At 39.9% G+C, this 17430-nt stretch overlaps 1 protein-coding gene across 1 annotated transcript; it reads right to left on the minus strand.

The window, feature by feature from the left end:
- Positions 1 to 5716: 5716 nt before the first annotated feature.
- LOC129233649 (uncharacterized) lies at positions 5717 to 6133 on the minus strand (the record flags this gene model as incomplete). The annotated part of the gene is made up of 1 exon (XM_054867623.1): positions 5717 to 6133. A coding segment is annotated over exon 1 (417 nt), but the record flags the coding sequence as incomplete, so codon positions are not given.
- Between the last annotated feature and the right edge of the window lie 11297 nt (positions 6134 to 17430).

Here is a 17430-nt window from a genome sequence, read left to right on the forward strand (position 1 = left end):
ATTTAAGATTCCAAATGGCAGAGCTCCGATAGCCTTCTGGCTAGACCGTTGGGCTTTCAAGCGGCCCTGGGTTCGAGACACAGCTTGAACGAAAACCTTCATTGTGTTTTTTTAGTTTCTAATTTGGAAATTCCTTTTTTTTTTATTTTTCTCTTTTGCGAATATTGATTATTTATGTAGGAAGGAAAATTCTGAGTCAGTTTAATCATTCGACCTGTAGATTTCAAAGATTTTAGATCAATAATTACCAAGGTGCATTTTTTGTTTTTATTATAATTAAGACACCGACCAACAGAGATCCGGTAGTCTATTGGCGAGAGCGTTGGGCTTCCATGTGTGTGGCCCTGGGTTCGAGTCCCAGCCGAAAACGAAATTTTAATTGCAAATTTTTTTTTTTTAAATTTGATAATTCCTTTTTTTTTATTTTTTCCTTTTGCGAAGTCAGTCAGTCAGTCCGACAGTCAATCAGTCAGTCTCGGTCAGTCAGTGAGTCAGTCAGTCAGTCAGTATCAGTCTGTCAGTCAGGCAGTAAGTTTTCGACCGACAGAACTCCGATAGCCTCATTTTTGTTTTTATTATAATAAGACCTAAACCTAATAGACCGTTGGTCTTCCAAGCGAGTGCCTTGGGTTCGAGTCCCATCCGGAACGAATATCTTCAATGTATATATTTCTTTTCTAATTTGAAAATTCTTTTTTTTTTCAATTTCTTTCTTTTGCAAATATTGATTATTTATGTAGGAAAGAAAATTCTGAGTCAGTTTAATTTTTCGACCCGCAGATTTCAAAGTGTTTAAATAAATAATTACCAAGGTGCATTTTTTGTTTTTATTATATTTAAGACTTCGATCGGCAGAGCTCCAATAGCCTAATGGCTAGACCGTTGGGCTTCCAAGCGCGTGGTACTGGGTTCGAGTCCCGGCCGGAACGAATGTCTTCAATGTATATATTTCTTGTCTAATTTGAAAATTCTTTTTTTTTTCAATTTCTTTCTTTTGCAAATATCGATTATTTATGTACGGAAGAAAATTATACCAAGGTGCATTTTTTGTTTTTATTATATTTAAAACCCCCACCGTCAGAGCTCCGATAGATTAATGGCTAGAGTGCTGGGCTTCCAAGCGGGTGTCCCTGGGTTCGAGTCCCGGCCGGAACGAATGTCTTCAATGGACATATTTCTTTTCTAATTTGAAAATTCTTTTTTTTTTCAATTTCTTTCTTCTGCAAACATCGATTACTTATGTCCGGAAGAAAATTCTGAGTCAGTTTAATTATTCGACCTGTAGATTTCAAAGATTTTAGATCAATAATTACCAATGTGCATTTTTTGTTTTTATTATAATTAACACTAGAAAGACGACGTTTTGCGTATACCTAGAAAGACGAGCAGCGGTCACTTTGACCGCCATACTTAAAAGATTGGAAATTTCCTCCTTTCGGGATTTTTAACCATAGAAAATATTTGTTTCATCATATCAGAGTTTAATTTAACAATTTAATCGTAATATAGTCTGCAAATAAGTCTCAGACAGCTTTTTTGTATTTTATGTTCGATCAAGTGAAATACACATGCTTTACACAATTGGCATTAAGAAAGAGCAAATTTGTACAAAAAAGAGAAAAAAAATTTAGCATGTAATAGCTAACAAGTAATATAATCAACCATGCATGTGTTTGGTTTAAAAAATATCTTAATATCGCAAGATACCGTACATTACTATCATTTACAGTATTTCGAAATACTTATGTTATCACATCGCCTGTATGTTAGCCATTAACATTTTTTTTTGGCAATTAGAACAAATGCTCGTAGTTTGATTTCCACATAATTTAATTTCACACTATTTTAATCTTTTTCCTGTGGTAGATACTTATTTATATGCAGCAAAATTGACCAGTGGAGGTGACTTGGAGGAAATTGGAGAAATAGGAGTTCAGTTTTTGAAATTGTCCCCCTTTTTTTTCGGCGTCGGTCCCTTTTCCCTTTTTCTTTCACTACTTTTTATATTTTGAGCGTCAATTTTTATTAGTGAGGTTTTTTCTGATTCTAACTCAGAAGAACAATAATTTTCTGCAAATCTTGGCTCCGAAAAATATTCGCAATAATCTCATGAAAGCAAACTATTCTCATCGCTAGGAATATATTTCTCTTCAGACAAGTCACACTGTTCATTCGAACCATAATCTGTTTTAGATGTGCAGCAGTTTCAGGAGTTAATAATCCTATAATTTTTGCTTGTCGTCAACGGTTCTCTCGATATCATGAAGATAATTATGTGACTGAGAACTTCATTATCACCGAAGAAAATAAACATCAATACTTCAAACAAAGCACATGTTTTGTGCACAAAAGAATTCCAGCAAACATTTTTGGAATTTATCTCTGTTTATATTTACTTCTTTTTAGACCCAAAGTAATTTCACGTGTCCAGTCACACGCTTTTCAAATTTACCTTTCTCAACTTTGCCCCTGTGCAGATAACAGAAAACTGAAACTATGCAACCAGCAGGTGTTTCGCATTTTCCTAACAGTTCAATGAATACCTCACCAGCAGGTACAACTCAAGCTCAAAAGAACATTACTCACCCTGACAACTAACAATAGTCCATAGTACACACAACTGATAAGAGAAAAAAAAAGAAAACGGGTGCATAAAGAAAGGTTCCCTTAAGCGGTCAAAATGACCGTAGTCAGTCTTTCTAGGTATAAACATTTATAGCGACTATAATAATAATCCTAAAGGGAAAAAATTACTGTTGTAAGATCTTAATAAATAGTTAGGAAAAGTCAATAAAGGAAAAAGAATTTGAAAATTAAACGCAGCGAATATGAGCATTTGAAAATCGTTTGCGGTCAAAATGACCGCTTCCGTCTTTCTAGTGTTAAGACACCGACCAACAGAGATCCGATAGTCTATTGGCGAGAGCGTTGGGCTTCTATGCGTGTAGCCGTGAGTTCGAATCCCAACCGGAAAGGAAATCTTAAATGCATATATTTTTTTCTAATTTGATAATTCTTTTTTTTTTATTTTTTCCTTTTGCGAAGTCAGTCAGTCAGTCGGTCAGTCCAGTCCAGTCAGTCAGTCAGTCACTCAAGCAGTCAGTCAGTCAGTTAGTCATTCAGTCACTCAGTCAGTTAGGCAGTCAGTCAGTCAGTCAGTATCAGTCAGTCATCCAGTCAGTCAGTCAGGCAGTCAGTCAGTCAGTCAGCCTTATTCAGTCAGTCTGTCAGTCAGTCAGTCGGTCAGTCCTGTCCAGTCAGTTCAGTCAGTCAGTTAGTCAGTCAAGCAGTCAGTCAGTCAGTCAGTCAGTTAGTCATTCAGTCAGTCAGTCATACTGTCAGTCAGTCAGTCAAACTGTAAGTCAGTCAGTCCAGTCCAGTCTCAGTCACTCAGGCAGTGAGTCAGTCAGTCAGTATCAGTCTGTCAGTCAGGCAGTAAGATTCCGACCGACAGAGCTCCGATAGCCTAATTGCTAGCCCGTTGGGCTTCCAAGCGCGTGGTGCTGGGTTCCAGTCCCGGCCGGAACGAATGTCTTCAATGTATATATTTCTTTTCTAATTTGAAATATTTTTTTTTTCAATTTCTTTCTTTTGCAAATATCGGTTATTTATGTACGGAAGAAAATTCTGAGTCAGTTTAATTATTCGACCTGTAGATTTCAAAGATTTTAGATCAATAATTAGCAAGGTACATTTTTTGTTTTTATTATAATTAAGACACCGACCAACAGAGATCCGATAGTCTATTGGCGAGAGCGTTGGGCTTCCATATGTGTGTGGCCCTGGGTTCGAATCCCAGCCGAAAACGAAATCTTAAATGCAAATATTTTTTTAAAATTTGATAATTCTTTTTTTTTAATTTTTTCCTTTTGCGAAGTCAGTCAGTCAGTCCGACAGTCAATCAGTCAGTCTCGGTCAGGCAGTCAGTCTCGGTCAGGCAGTCAGTCAGTCAGTCTCAGTCAGTCAGTTAGTCATTCAGCCAGTCAGTCAAGCAGTCAATCATTTAGTCTCAGTCTGTCAGTCATTCAGTCAGTCAGTCAGTCAGTCAGCCTTATTCAGTCAGTCTGTCCGTCAGTCAGTCGGTCAGCCCTGTCCAGTCAGTTAGTCAGTCAAGCAGTCAGTCAGGCAGTCAAGCAGTCAGTCAGTTAGTCTCAGTCAGTCATTTAGTTATTCAGTCTGTCAGTGAAATATTCAGTCAGTCAAGCAGTCAGTCAGTCAGTTTCAGTCAGTCAGTCATTCAGTCATTTAGTCCGTCAGGCAGTCAGTTAGTCAGTCAGCCTCATTCAGTCAGGCTGTCAGTCAGTCAGTCGGTCAGTCCTGTCCTGTCAGTTCAGTCAGTCAGTTAGTCAGTCAATCAGTCAGTCAGTCAGTGAGTTATTCATTCAGTCAGTCAGGCAAACTGTCAGTCAGTCAGTTAAACTGTCAGTGAGTCTCAGTCAGCCAGTCAGTCAGTCAGTCAGTACAGTCCAGTCTCAGTTAGTCAGGCAGTCAGTCAGTCAGTCTCGGTCAGTCAGTGAGTCAGTCAGTCAGTCAGTATCAGTCAGTCAGTCTGTTGGGAGACTCCTCGATTTTATTCTGACCATTTTTTATCTGTGATATTGAACACAAAGGTACAAAAACTAACTCAATATATTTACATACGGACTTTATTAATGTCTGCCATCCACACTACAACGCACAGAGTTGCGCTTCCACTGAAACAAAAAACAGTCGACTACCTGTTAACAGAAGGTATTATTTTATCTGGCGCCACCTGCCAGATAAATTTCTTTACATCAAAATTTACATAAATGACGATAAATAAGGAATTGAATAATTAAAAATAGAAAACAGTTCAAAGTTCTTTTGTGGTCAGTTTCACAACACTCCCACCTTTTTGATTTGCTTGAATCAAAAATTAAATAATGCTATTTTTAAAACAGGAGCACACTTCTAACGGGTACAATTTTCGTACAGGGCGGGTCAGTGTACCATTTTGGGTTTTTACTTTAACAACTCTTACCCTTCCATCTCTTCCAGTACACAGTTCTTGAATACGCGCGATTGGCCAGTTAATTCGTTTGAGATTTTCGCTTCCAACCAATACAATGTCCCTTAATTTCAGCTCACAGTGAGTTTGTCCATGTCTCTGCACTAGTTGTCCGAGATACTCCTTGCGGAAACGACTTCGAAGTTGTTCCCGCAACTCTTGGCAAAAGCGTTGGCGTACTAAAAGTTTATCTCGGTCTAACAGGTCCAAATCTGGGGTACCTGAAAATTTAATGTCCTGTATAAACATAGAAGGTGTTAAAGGCGTTAAATCCTCCGTGTCGTTCGAGACATATGTTAGAGGACGACAGTTCATTACCGACTCCACGTCACATAGGAGAGTAAGTAATTCCTCATAGGTTACGGATGCTTGTCCCAAAACTCGCACTAATAATTCCTTAGTGGTACGAACTAGACGCTCCCACCATCCGCCCCACCACGCAGCTGTGGGCGGAATAAAATTCCAAGTGATGGGGCTTAACGTTTCCAGCGATATCACCTTTTTCCAATCTATTTTTCTCAGCAATCTTGACGCTCCAACAAAATTAGTCCCATTGTCGGTGAATACAACAGACGGACGACCTCTTCGGGCTATGAAACGCCGAAGCGCTTGTATGAAGGTCTCTGTGCTTATGGATGACACCAACTCTAAATGTACGCATCGGTATACCGCACACGTAAACAATACTATCCAAGTCTTAGTTTTATTCCGGAGAATAAGCGGACCGCATAAATCTATTCCGGTGACTTCAAAGGCGAAAGCATCACGAACTCTGTCCAATGGTAACTGAATGGATCCAGTAGTTGGAGGTTTTGCAGCAAATCTTTTACATCGAACACAGTTCTTAACAATTGATCGGATTGTGCGCCTAGCACCTATTATCCAAAATTCTTCTCTCATTATAACAGTCAATGCTTGAGTTCCAGCATGTGAATATTTCAAGTGATAGTCTCTCACTAAACAGTTCACTATGTAGTGCTTCGATGGCAACAAAATAGGATACCGGAATTCATAGGAATCTTCTCTTTCGACGATTCGTGTTCTTACTCTTCTTAAACCACTTTGATCTCTTATGGTCAAAATGCCGCCAATAGAGTCTCCCATTTCCGGAAAACTTTCCGTCTGAACAAGAGCAAGAAGCGCGATTTTAGATTCTTTTATTTCGGAATCTAGCAAGAAAGGTTCTCGAATTACCGTTATTTTTTGACAATTTTTAATGAATCTTTTTACCCAACTTAAAACTCGTATCATTTTTGAAAATTTAGAAAACTTCTCGTACCATTTAACTTCACTTTCTACTACGGCACTAAGATTTAAACATATGCCTTTCTTGCGTTCTGCAAAAACTAAAGTTTCACTTGCTTTAACCTCAGATTTTGGCCAATTATCTTTAGGACTTTTAAGCCAAACAGGCCCACTCCACCAATCTGATTTAGAAAACTGAAGAGGCAAACAACCGCGTGAAGGTAAATCTGCGAAGTTTAAATGACTTGAAATATGTGACCACTGATTTGCATTTGTAACTGAGCAAATTTCCCTAACACGATTACCCACAAAAGTTCCCCACGCGTCATTTCTTTGTATCCAAAATAATGCTGTGCTGGAATCTGTCCAAAAATATTTAGCTACATGTAATGCGAGTGCTTCCGACACGTATTTAGAAAGGCGCACACCTAAAACACACGACATAAGCTCTAGACGCGGAATAGTAATTCCTTTTAATGGAGCAACTCTTGACTTGGCTGCTACAAACCTGACAAATATTTCCCCTTCACTCTCGGACCTCAAAAAAATTACCGTTGCATATGCATGCTGGCTAGCATCACAAAATATATGAAGTGACCAGGTACTTCGATCTCCGAACCCTATACGCCGCGGTATTTGCAAATCATTCAGAATTTTCAGTTGATTATACCATTTTAAAAATTTGTTTCTAGTAATACCGGGTAAAGGGGCATCCCAGTCCACTTTCATCTCCCAAATTTCCTGTAGTAACAACTTCGCTTGCAATAAAACAGGTGTCAAAAGTCCCAAGGGATCAAAAATTAATTGCGTTAAAGACAAAACCTCCCTTTTAGTCACTTTCTCTGAAACCGCTACGTTCTCAATTTTTACGTGAAGATTATCTAACTTTCTGTCCCACATAATTCCTAAAACTAGAACGGGATTCTCTGCCGGGGAATCTGCGCTCAAATATTCTGGCGCCAATTCAATATCTTTCTCTACTGGACCATATGTCCACATTCGCAAGTCCATTCGAGCTTCAGCTAAAATTTCAGTAGAGGATTTTACAAAATCCACGAGATCCTTTTCATTATCTACTGAAGTCACGCAATTATCAATGTAAAATGCTCTGTCTAATTTTCGTGCAATATCATTTTGATCAGGCGGTACTTTCGACAAATGGAAGGAAATAACCGCCCCCAGTAAAAATGGGCTCGGCCGTACCCCGAACACGACTCTTGTGTGACGAAGAACCTTCAACTTGCCTTTCTCCCACCATAAAAATCTCAAAAAGTCCCTATCTTCTTTCCTCAACTCAATCTGCAAAAATGCACGCCGAATATCGGACGTAACACCAATACTTTTCTCTCTAAAACCCAACAAAATAGATGGAATTTCTTCGATTAAATTTGGGCCTTTAACCAAACAATCATTAAGGGAAGGTGATCTATTAACTTTGCATGACGCGTCAAAAACGGGTCTTATCTTAGTCGTAACACTACTAGGTTTAAAGACTGGGTGATGAGGTAAATAATGTCCTTTAAAATGCAATTCATTATTTGGTACCGCTTCAATTACACCCTCTTCTAACCACTGTTTAAAAATGTTATCATATTCCTCATATTTTCTCAAAGATTTAAGTCTATGGGTGACATTGAACAATCTCTTTTCGGCTATATGACGATTTGAGGGCAATTCTACATTGCATCCCAGCCAAGGTAATCCCACACTATAACGACCCTCCTCGTTTCTCGAGAGAGAATTCAAAAATTGCTCACGTGCTATTTTTTCCTCTAAAGAATTATTTAAATTGAGATTAGCATCCAAAATTCCGATGGTTTCTAAGCTCCAAAGATCGGAAATCTTGAAATCCTGTATTGCTAAATTCGTACAAAAGGCAGAAGCATTTTTCCCTTTATGAAAATCATCTGATACACCGCAAACTGTCCAGCCCAATTTTGTACAAATAGCGGTTAAACCTCCTTTCAATTGCTTAACTCGCCCGGTAAGAATTTTCCCGTAAATGTCACTACCTATGAGCATTTCTATTTTAGGACAATTTTCACCTAAATCCGACAACCAAATCCGATTTCGCTTTAATTCTTTCAATATCGGACCCTTTGGTACCCGAGGTATATCCCCACAAATTACCTTCTGATCCAAGAATTCAAATTCTAAATTTGGATACCTATACGAGCTGACCGAGCACAATTTTGCTCTGTATTTGTTATGCAACTTTGGTTCAGTTTTAGTACCCCCAAATAAAGTAAGAGCTACATTTTCTTTTGACACAACGGGTAATTCTAGCTCTGTGGCCAATGATTCCAAAATGTATGATTTTTGGGAACCACAATCTAAAAGGGCTCTTATTTCTTTACACTCCTTAATTCCCGCTACTCTTACCCACAAAGTCATTAGAGCTACCTCCGGGGTACAAGTTTGCCCTACTGTAGTTGTATGCAATATTTCAGCTACCGTCTTTTCCTCTATTGGCTGAATTGGTTTATTCAACTCTGGGCATAAAATATTTAAATGCGCTTTACCGCAAGAAAAACACTTAATGAACTGTTTACAAAATTTTGCTATATGATTTGGCTCTAAACATTTTAGACAACATTTCTTTTCTTTAACTTTAGCTATCCTTTCATTAAGAGATAATGCACGTGCCCCATAACAATTTTTACAATCATGCATTTTATCACAAAAAAGACAAGCTCGATCCTTAGTGCTAAGAAAACTTGAAGCAGTGGAAATGTGAGCTTGTTTCTGAAACTTAAATTTTCCTTTCAACTCGCGATTTCCGTCTTTATGACTAAAATTATCTAACCCACTGCGAGCCAGTTTTAGCCTCTCTTCACCCTCCACTTCAGCTTTCAAAAATTTCATCAAATTGGAAAGGCGAGAAACATCAACCCCTTCAGGCTCGTTAAAGAGCGAACTTCTTTGCCACGCTTTCAAAACATCCTCGGTAAGACATGATTCCACCATCGGAAACAACCAAGCTGTATTTTCGTGCGACTTTAAACCTAAAGATTCCAAGGCTCTCAAATGAGCTTCAATTTTATCATAGAGTTTATCGAGTAATAATTTATCCTTACTATTTGCTTTAACATTAGAAACAATTAACTTAATCAACTCTCTGACATATACTTCTACTAATAGTTCCGGTTTTCCGAAACGTTCTTTCAAAGCTGAAACAGCTTTATCATAATTCTCGGAAGTAACTGGATAACTTTAGATAAACTCTCTAGCTCGAGAACCGAATTTCATACACTGAATTAAATAGGCAAATTTGTCACTCTCATACAAATCAGGGTCACTGTGAATTTTTTCAAATTGGGACCAGAACGGCAACCAATTTATAAATTCCCCGTCAAACTTTTTTAATTCAATTTTCGGAAGTCTATATTGTTTAATCCTATTCAAGGAAATGTCAGCACTATCGGCTGACCTCGATTCTAATTTAACTTTTTCCCGATTTTGAAATTTCTCATTTACTTGCCGAGACAAAGTTATGAATTCATCAGAATACATTTCACACTGTTCTATTTCTTTATTAACATCTTCCTCTAAAGTATTCTCATCAGAAACCAGAAAATCAAGAATTTGATTATCAAGTGTTTTAAGTTCTAACTGTACGTTTGTTAACTTAGTAATTTTATCTCTTACTACATCTGAGGAAAATTCTTCCTCACTTAACTCTACTTTTACGACATTCGCAGTTTTCGTAAAAGAAGTTCTTAAACCAGTACGTTTAACCCTCAATGCTTTTAATTTTAAAGATTCCATTTTTAGCATTCAAAGTTACGTTAATTTGCAAAACAATGTCGACATTACAGAATTACAAACTATTACAATCGCTAAAAATTTACTTCAAGAAACTTGAAAATTCCGAACGTTTATCAAAATACAAAAGTATCGGAAAACATCGACAAATACTTAAACACTTCTAAAAATACCTCATAATTCCTATAATCCTCGTCACGGACGCCACTAAGTGTTGGGAGACTCCTCGATTTTATTCTGACCATTTTTTATCTGTGATATTGAACACAAAGGTACAAAAACTAACTCAATATATTTACATACGGACTTTATTAATGTCTGCCATCCACACTACAACGCACAGAGTTGCGCTTCCACTGAAACAAAAAACAGTCGACTACCTGTTAACAGAAGGTATTATTTTATCTGGCGCCACCTGCCAGATAAATTTCTTTACATCAAAATTTACATAAATGACGATAAATAAGGAATTGAATAATTAAAAATAGAAAACAGTTCAAAGTTCTTTTGTGGTCAGTTTCACAACACAGTCAGTATCAGTCTGTCAGTCAGGCAAAAGGATTCCGACCGCCAGAACTCCGATAGCCTAATGGCTAGACCGTTGGTCTTCCAAGCGAGTGGCCTGGGTTCGAGTCCCAGCCGGAACGAATATCTTCAATGTATATATTTCTTTTCTAATTTGAAAATTCTTTTTTTTTCAATTTTTTTCTTTCGCAAATATTGATTATTTATGTAGGGAAGAAAATTCTGAGCCAGCCTTATTTTTCGACCCGCAGATTTCAAAGTGTTTAAATAAATAATTACCAAGATGCATTTTTTGTTTTTATTATATTTAAGACTTCAATCTACAGAGCTCCGATAGCCTAATGGCTAGCCCGTTGGGCTTCCAAGCGCGTGGTGCTGGGTTCCAGTCCCGAACGGAACCAATATCTTCAATGTATATTTTTCTTTTCTAATTTGAAAATTCTTTTTTTTTTCAATTTCTTTCTTTTGCAAATATCGATTATTTATGTACGGAAGAAAATTCTGAGTTAGTTTAATTATTCGACCTGTTGATTTCAAAGATTTTAGATCAATAATTACCAAGGTGCATTTTTTGTTTTTATTATAATTAAGACACCGACCGACAGAGATCAGATAGTCTATTGGCGAGAGCGTTGATCTTCCATGTGTGTGGCCCTGGGTTCGAATCCCAGCCGAAAACGAAATCTTAAATGCGAATCTTTTTTTAAAATTTGATAATTCTTTTTTTTTTATTTCTTCCTTTTGCGAAGTCAGTCAGTTAGTCCGACAGTCAGTCAGTCAGTCTCGGTCAGGCAGTCAGTCAGTCAGTTAGTCATTCAGTCAGTCAGTCAAGTAGTCAGTCAGTCAGTCAGTCAGTCAGCCTCATTCAGTCAGTCAGTCAGTCAGTCGGTCAGTCCTGTCCAGTCAGTCAGTTAGTCAGTCAAGCAGTCAGTCAGGCTGTCAAACATTCAGTCAGTCAGTCTCAGTCAGTCAAACAGTCAGTCAGTCAGTCAGTCGAGTCCAGTTTCAGTCAGTCAGGCAGTCAGTCAGTCAGTCTCGGTCAGTCAGTGAGTCAGTCAGTCAGTATCAGTCAGTCAGTCAGTCGGTCTGTCAGTCAGTCAGTCTCAGTCAGTCAGTTAGTCATTCAGCCAGTCAGTCAAGCAGTCAATCATTTGGCCTCAGTCTGTCAGTCATTCAGTCACTCAGTCAGGCAGTCAGTCAGTCAGTCAGCCTTATTCAGTCAGTCTGTCAGTCAGTCAGTCGGTCAGTCCTGTCCAGTCAGTTAGTCAGTCAAGCAGTCAGTCAGTCAGTCAAGCAGTCAGTCAGTGAGTCTCAGTCAGTCAGTGAGTCTCAGTCAGTCATTTAGTCATTCAGTCAGTCAGTGAAATAGTCAGTCAGTCAGTCAGTCTCAGTCAGTCAGTCAGTCTCAGTCAGTCAGTCTGTCCAATCCAGTCTCAGTCAGTCAGTCAGTCTCAGTCAGTCAGTGAGTCAGTCAGTAAGTCTGAATCAGTCAGTCAGTTTTTATCAGTCAGTCAGTCAGTATCAGTCAGTCATTCAGTCAGTCAGTCAGTCAGGCAGTCAGTCAGTCAGCCTCATTCAGTCAGTCTGTCAGTCAGTCAGTCGGTCAGTCCTGTCCAGTCAGTTCAGTCAGTCAGTTAGTCAGTCAAGCAGTCAGTCAGTCAGTCAGTCAGTTAGTCATTCAGTCAGTCCGTCAAACTGTCAGTCAGTCAGTCAAACTGTCAGTCAGTCAGTCTAAGTCAGTCAGTCAGTCAGTCAGTCAGGCAGTCAGTCAGTCAGTCTCAGTCAGTCAGTTAGTCATTCAGCCAGTCCGTCAAGCAGTCAATCATTTAGCCTCAGTCTGTCAGTCATTCAGTCAGTCAGTCAGGCAGTCAGTCAGTCAGTCAGCCTTATTCAGTCAGTCTGTCAGTCAGTCAGTCGGTCAGTCCTGTCCAGTCAGTTAGTCAGTCAAGCAGTCAGTCAGTCAGTCAAGCAGTCAGTCAGTGAGTCTCAGTCAGTCATTTAGTCATTCAGTCAGTCAGTCCAATCTAGTCTCAGTCAGTCAGTCAGTCAGTTAGTCATTCAGTCAGTCAGTCAGTCCAGTCCAGTCTCAGTCAGTCAGGCAGTCAGGCAGTCAGTCAGTCAGTCTCAGTCAGTCAGTTAGTCATTCAGCCAGTCAGTCAAGCAGTCAATCATTTAGCCTCAGTCTGTCAGTCAGGCAGTCAGCCAGTCAGGCAGTCAGCCAGTCAGTCAGCCTTATTCAGTCAGTCAGTCAGTCAAGCAGTCAGTCAGTCAGTCTCAGTCAGTCAGTCAGTCAGTCAGTCAGTCAGTCCAATCCAGTCTCAGTCAGTCAGTCAGTCTCAGTCAGTCAGTCAGTCAGTCAGTCAGTCAGTCCAATCCAGTCTCAGTCAGTCAGGCAGTCAGTCTCAGTCAGTCAGTGAGTCAGTCAGTCAGTCAGTATCAGTCAGTCAGTTAGTATCAGTCAGTCAGTCAGTATCAGTCAGTCATTCAGTCAGTATCAGTCAGTCAGTCAGCCTCATTCAGTCAGTCTGTCAGTCAGTCAGTCTGTCAGTCCTGTCCAGTCAGTTCAGTCAGTCAGATAGTCAGTCAAGCAGTCAGTCAGTCAGTCAGTTAGTGATTCAGTCAGTCAGTCAAACTGTCAGTCAGTCAGTCTCAGTCAGTCAGTCAGTCAGTCCAATCCAGTCTCAGTCTGTCAGGCAGTCAGTCAGTCAGTCTCGGTCAGTCAGTGAGTCAGTCAGTCAGTCAGTATCAGTCAGTCAGTCAGGCAGTAAGATTCCGACCGACAGAACTCCGATAGCCTAATGGCTAGACCGTTGGTCTTCCAAGCGCGTGGTACTGGGTTCGAGTCCCGCCCGGAACGAATGTCTTCAATGTATATATTTCTTTTCTAAATTGAAAATTCTTTTTTTTTTCAATTTCTTTCTTTTGCAAATATTGATTATTTATGTACGGAAGAAAATTCTGAGTCAGTTTAATCATTCGACCTGTAGATTTCAAAGATTTTAGATCAATAATTACCAAGGTGCATTTTTTGTTTTTATTATAATTAAGACACCGACCAACAGAGATCCGATAGTCTATTGGCGAGAGCGTTGGGCTTCCATGCGTGTGGCCGTGGGTTCCAATCCCAGCCGGAAAGGAAATCTTAAGTGCATATATTTTTTTCTAATTTGATAATTCTTTTTTTATTTTTCCCCTTTGCGAAGTCAGTCAGTCAGTCCGACAGTCAATCAGTTAGTCTCTGTCAGTCAGTCAGTCTCTGTCAGTCAGTCAGTCTGTCAGTCGGTCAGTCCAGTCCAGTCAGTCAGTCGGTCAGTCCAGTCCAGTCAGTCAGTCAAGCAGTCATTCAGTCAGTCAGTCAGTCAGGCAGTCAGTCAGTCAGTCAGCCTCATTCAGTCAGTCTGTCAGTCAGTCGGTCAGTCCTGTCCAGTCAGTTCAGTCAGTCAGTTAGTCAGTCAAGCAGTCAGTCAGTCTGTCAGTTAGTCATTCAGTCAGTTAGTCATTCAGTCAGTCAGTCAAACTGTCAGTCAGTCAGTCTCAGTCAGTCAGTCAGTCAGTCCATTCCAGTCTAAATCAGTCAGTCCATTCCAGTCTAAGTCAGTCAGTCAGTATCAGTCAGTCAGTCTGTCAGTAAGTCAGTCGGTCAGTCCTGTCCAGTCAGTTAGTCAGTCAAGCAGTCAGTCAGTCAGTCAAGCAGTCAATCAGTGAGTCTCAGTCAGTCCATTCCAGTCTAAGTCAGTCAGTCAGTCTCAGTCAGTCAGTCAGTCCAATCCAGTCTCAGTCAGTCAGGCAGTCAGTCAGTCAGTCTCAGTCAGTGAGTCAGTCAGTCAGTCAGTATCAGTCAGTCAGTTAGTATCAGTCAGTCAGTCAGTATCAGTCAGTCATTCAGTCAGTATCAGTCAGTCAGGCAGTCAGTCAGTCAGCCTCATTCAGTCAGTCTGTCAGTCAGTCAGTCGGTCAGTCCTGTCCAGTCAGTTCAGTCGGTCAGTCCTGTCCAGTCAGTTCAGTCAGTCAGATAGTCAGTCAAGCAGTCAGTCAGTCAGTCAGTTAGTGATTCAGTCAGTCAGTCAAACTGTCAGTCAGTCAGTCAGTCAGTCAGTCCAATCCAGTCTCAGTCAGTCAGGCAGTCAGTCAGTCAGTCTCGGTCAGTCAGTGAGTCAGTCAGTCAGTCAGTATCAGTCAGTCAGTCAGGCAGTAACATTCCGACCGACAGAACTCCGATAGCCTAATGGCTAGACCGTTGGGCTTCCATGCGCGTGGCCTTGGGTTCGAGGCCCAGCTTGAACGAAAATCTTCAAAGTGTATTTTTAGTTTCTAATTTGGAAATTCTTTTTTTTTTTTTTTTAATTTTTCTCTTTTGCAAATATTGATTATTTATGTACGGAAGAAAATTCTGAGTCAGTTTAATTATTCGACCTGTAGATTTCAAAGATTTTAGATCAATAATTACCAAGGTGCATTTTTTGGTTTTATTATAATTAAGACACCGACCAACAGAGATCCGAGAGTCTATTGGCGGGAGCGTTGGGCTTCCATGCGTGTGGCCCTGATTTCGAATCCCAGCCGGAAAGGAAATCTTAAATGCAAATATTTTTTCTAATTGGATAGTTCTTTTTTTTCCCCTTTTGCGAAGTCCGTCAGTCAGTCCGACAGTCAATCAGTCAGTCTCTGTCAGTCAGTCAGTCTGTCAGTCGGTCAGTCCAGTCCAGTCAGTCAGTCAAGTAGTCAGTCAGTCAGTTAGTCATTCAGTCACTCAGTCAGTTAGGCAGTCAGTCATTCAGTCTCAGTCAGTCAGTGAGTCAGTCCAGTCAGTCAGTCACTCAGTCAGTTAGGCAGTCAGTCAGTCATTCTCAGTCAATCAGTTAGTCATTCAGTCAGTCAGTCAAGCAATCAGTCAGTTAGTCTCAGTCAGTCAGTCATTCAGTCAGTCAGTCAGTCAGGCAGTCAATCATTCAGTCAGCCTCATTCAGTCAGTCAGTCGGTCAGTCCTGTCCAGTCAGTTCAGTCAGTCAGTTAGTCAGTCAAGCAGTCAGTCAAGCAGTCAGTCAGGCAGTGAAACAGTCAGTCAGTCAGTCTCAGTCAGTCAGTTAGTCATTTAGTCAGTCAGTCAAACAGTCAGTCAGGCAGTCAGTCCGTCAGTCCAGTCCAGTCTCAGTCAGTCAGGCAGTCAGTCAGTCAGTCTCGGTCAGTCAGTGAGTCAGTAAGTCAGTCATTATCAGTCAGTCAGTCAGTATCAGTCAGTCAGTCAGTCAGTCTGTCAGTCAGGCAGTCTCAGTCAGGCAGTAAGGCTCTCACCGACAGAACTCCGATAGCCTAATGTCTAGACCGTTGGTCTTCCAAACGAGTGGCCTGGGTTCGAGTCCAAGCCGGAACGAATATCTTCAATGTATATATTTATTTTCCAATTGGAAAATTCTTTTTTTTTTCAATTTCTTTCTTTTGCAAATATTGATTATTTATGTAGGGAAGAAAATTCTAAGTCAGTTTAATTTTTCGACCCGCAGATTTAAAAGTGTTTAAATAAATAATTACCAAGGTGCATTTTTTGTTTTTCTTATATTTAATACTTCCACCGACAGAGCTCCGATAGACTAATGGCTAGAGTGTTGGGCTTTCAAGCGAGTGGCCCTGGGTTCGAGTCCCAGCCTGAAAGAAAATCTTCAATGTATAATTGTAGTTTCTAATTTGAAAATTCTTCTTCTTCTTTTTTAATTTTTCTCTTTTGCGAGTATTCATTATTTATGTAGGAAGAAAAATTCTGAGTCAGTTTAATTATTCGACCTGTAGATTTCAAAATGTTTGAATCAACAATTACCAAGGTGCATTTTTTGTTTTTATTATATTTAAGACTTCAATCGCTTGAGCACCGATAGCCTAATGCCTAGACCGTTGGGTTTCCAAGCGCGTGGTTCTGGGTTCGAGTCCCGGCCGGAACGAATGTCTGCATTGTAAATATTTCTTTTCTAATTTGAAATTTTTTTTTTTCATTTTCTTTTTTTGCAAACATCGATTATTTATGTACGTAAGAAAATTCTGAGTCAGTTTAATTATTCGACCTGTAGATTTTAAAGATTTTAGATCAATAATTACCAAGGTGCATTTTTTGTTTTTATTATAATTAACACACAGACCAACAGAGATCCGATAGTCCATTGGCGAGAGCTTTGGGCTTCCATGCGTGTGGCCCTGGGTTCGAATCCCAGCCGGAAAGAAAATCCTAAATGCATATATTTTTTTCTAATTTGAATTTTTTTTTTTATTTTTCCCTTTTGCGAAGTCAGTCAGTCAGTCCGACAGTCAATCAGTCAGTCTCGGTCAGTCAGTCAGTCTGTCAGTCGGTCAGTTCAGTCCAGTCAGTCAGTCACTCAGTCAGTTAGGCAGTCACTCACTCAGTCTCAGTCAGTCAGTTAGTCCTTCAGCCAGTCAGTCAAGCAGTCAGTCATTTAGTCTCAGTCAGTCAGTCAGTCAGTCCAGTCCAGTCTCAGTCAGTCAGGCAGTCAGTCAGTCAGTCTCGGTCAGTCAGTGAGTCAGTCAGTCAGTCACTATCAGTCTGTCAGTCAGGCAGTAAGATTCCGACCGACAGAACTCCGATAGCCTAATGGCTAGACCGTTGGTCTTCCAAGCGAGTGGCCTGGGTTCGAGTCCCAGCCGGAACGAATATCTTCAATGTATATATTTCTTTTCTAATTTGAAAATTCTTTTTTTTTCAATTTTTTTCTTTCGCAAATATTGATTATTTATGTAGGGAAGAAAATTCTGAGCCAGCCTTATTTTTCGACCCGCAGATTTCAAAGTGTTTAAATAAATAATTACCAAGATGCATTTTTTGTTTTTATTATATTTAAGACTTCAATCTACAGAGCTCCGAT

The sequence above is a fragment of the Uloborus diversus genome, unplaced genomic scaffold (genome assembly GCF_026930045.1).
Source record: "Uloborus diversus isolate 005 unplaced genomic scaffold, Udiv.v.3.1 scaffold_58, whole genome shotgun sequence".
NCBI lineage: Eukaryota > Metazoa > Arthropoda > Arachnida > Araneae > Uloboridae > Uloborus > Uloborus diversus.